This window comes from Octopus bimaculoides, chromosome 27, assembly GCF_001194135.2.
Source record: "Octopus bimaculoides isolate UCB-OBI-ISO-001 chromosome 27, ASM119413v2, whole genome shotgun sequence".
NCBI lineage: Eukaryota > Metazoa > Mollusca > Cephalopoda > Octopoda > Octopodidae > Octopus > Octopus bimaculoides.
The window spans coordinates 7,162,765-7,163,920 of NC_069007.1; the positions used below are offsets into that span (position 1 = coordinate 7,162,765).

At 40.7% G+C, this 1,156-nt stretch overlaps 1 protein-coding gene across 1 annotated transcript in view; it reads left to right on the plus strand.

The window, feature by feature from the left end:
• Positions 1–972, plus strand: part of LOC106868990 (nucleoporin Nup43) — a 14,400-nt gene extending 13,428 nt beyond the window's left edge. The window contains exon 7 of the mRNA XM_014914475.2: positions 545–972. Coding sequence (XP_014769961.1) covers positions 545–720 — 176 coding nt within the window. The 3' untranslated portion in view covers positions 721–972. The remainder of the gene's footprint in view (positions 1–544) is intronic.
• Positions 973–1,156: the final 184 nt, after the last annotated feature.

Consider the following 1,156-nt stretch of genomic DNA (forward strand, 5'->3'; position numbering starts at 1 on the left):
GTGGCACATAAAAGCACCCACTACACTCTCGGAGTGGTTGGCGTTAGGAAGGGCATCCAGCTGTAGAAACTCTGCCAGATCAGATTGGAGCCTGGTGTAGCCATCCAGTTCACCAGTCCTCAGTCAAATCATCCAACCCATGCTAGCATGGAAAGCGGATGTTAAACGATGATGATGATGATATATATGTATGTGTGTGTGTATATGTTTGTGTCTGTTTTTTTTTGTTCCTCAACATCGCTTGACAACCAATGCTGGTGTGTGTTACGTTCCCATTGCCTAGCGGTTCTGCAAAAGCGACCGATAGAATAAGTACTAGGCTTACAAAGAATAAGTCCTGGGGTCGATTTCTTCGACTAAAGGCGGTGCTCCAGCATGGCCATAGTCAAATGGCTGAATCAAGTAAAAGAGAAAGAGAGTATTTACATGCTATCTTGTATAGCTTTATCTGCTACAAGACTCACCATTCCAAAAATGATCATTTTGATTTTGTTTTAATTTCTTTAACAGTAACTCATCCCCGATGTTTTGTTTTCTGTTTCAGTGTGGGAAGTGAAATTCCACTCTGCCTATCCCAACCATTTATTCACCTGCTCTGAAGACGGTTCCTTGTGGCATTGGGATAATTCAACTGCTGCTTCGTCTTTCCCTTACTTGGTGTCTCCTTCGGTGAAGCCCTCTCTTGGTAACAAGCTTTTGTTTTATCTCAGTTTTTTGTAATGTGTGAATTAACTTCATTTTATGTTTGCTTTCCTATGCTGGCCTGGGTTGGACTGCTTGCCACAGATCATGTGTGTGTGTGTGTGTGTAATATATAGGTGCAAGCATGGCTGTGTGGTTAAGAAGTTTGCTTTGCTGCCAAATAATTTTGGGTTCAGTCTCACTGTGTGGTACCTTGAGCAAGTTTCTTCTACTATATCCTTGGATTGACCAAAGCCTTGTGAGTGGATTTGCTAGACAGAAATGGGAAGAAACCTCTCTCTGTATAATATATATATATATATATATATATTGTTGTACTTGGGGATGGTCATATTGCCAGTTTAACCAATAAAAACACACGCACTGTATAATTGGTGTTAATTTGCTTCAGCTTTATATTACATTACATTAATCCTATTTCGGCCAGAGTTCTTTCGTCACACTTCTGTGACCT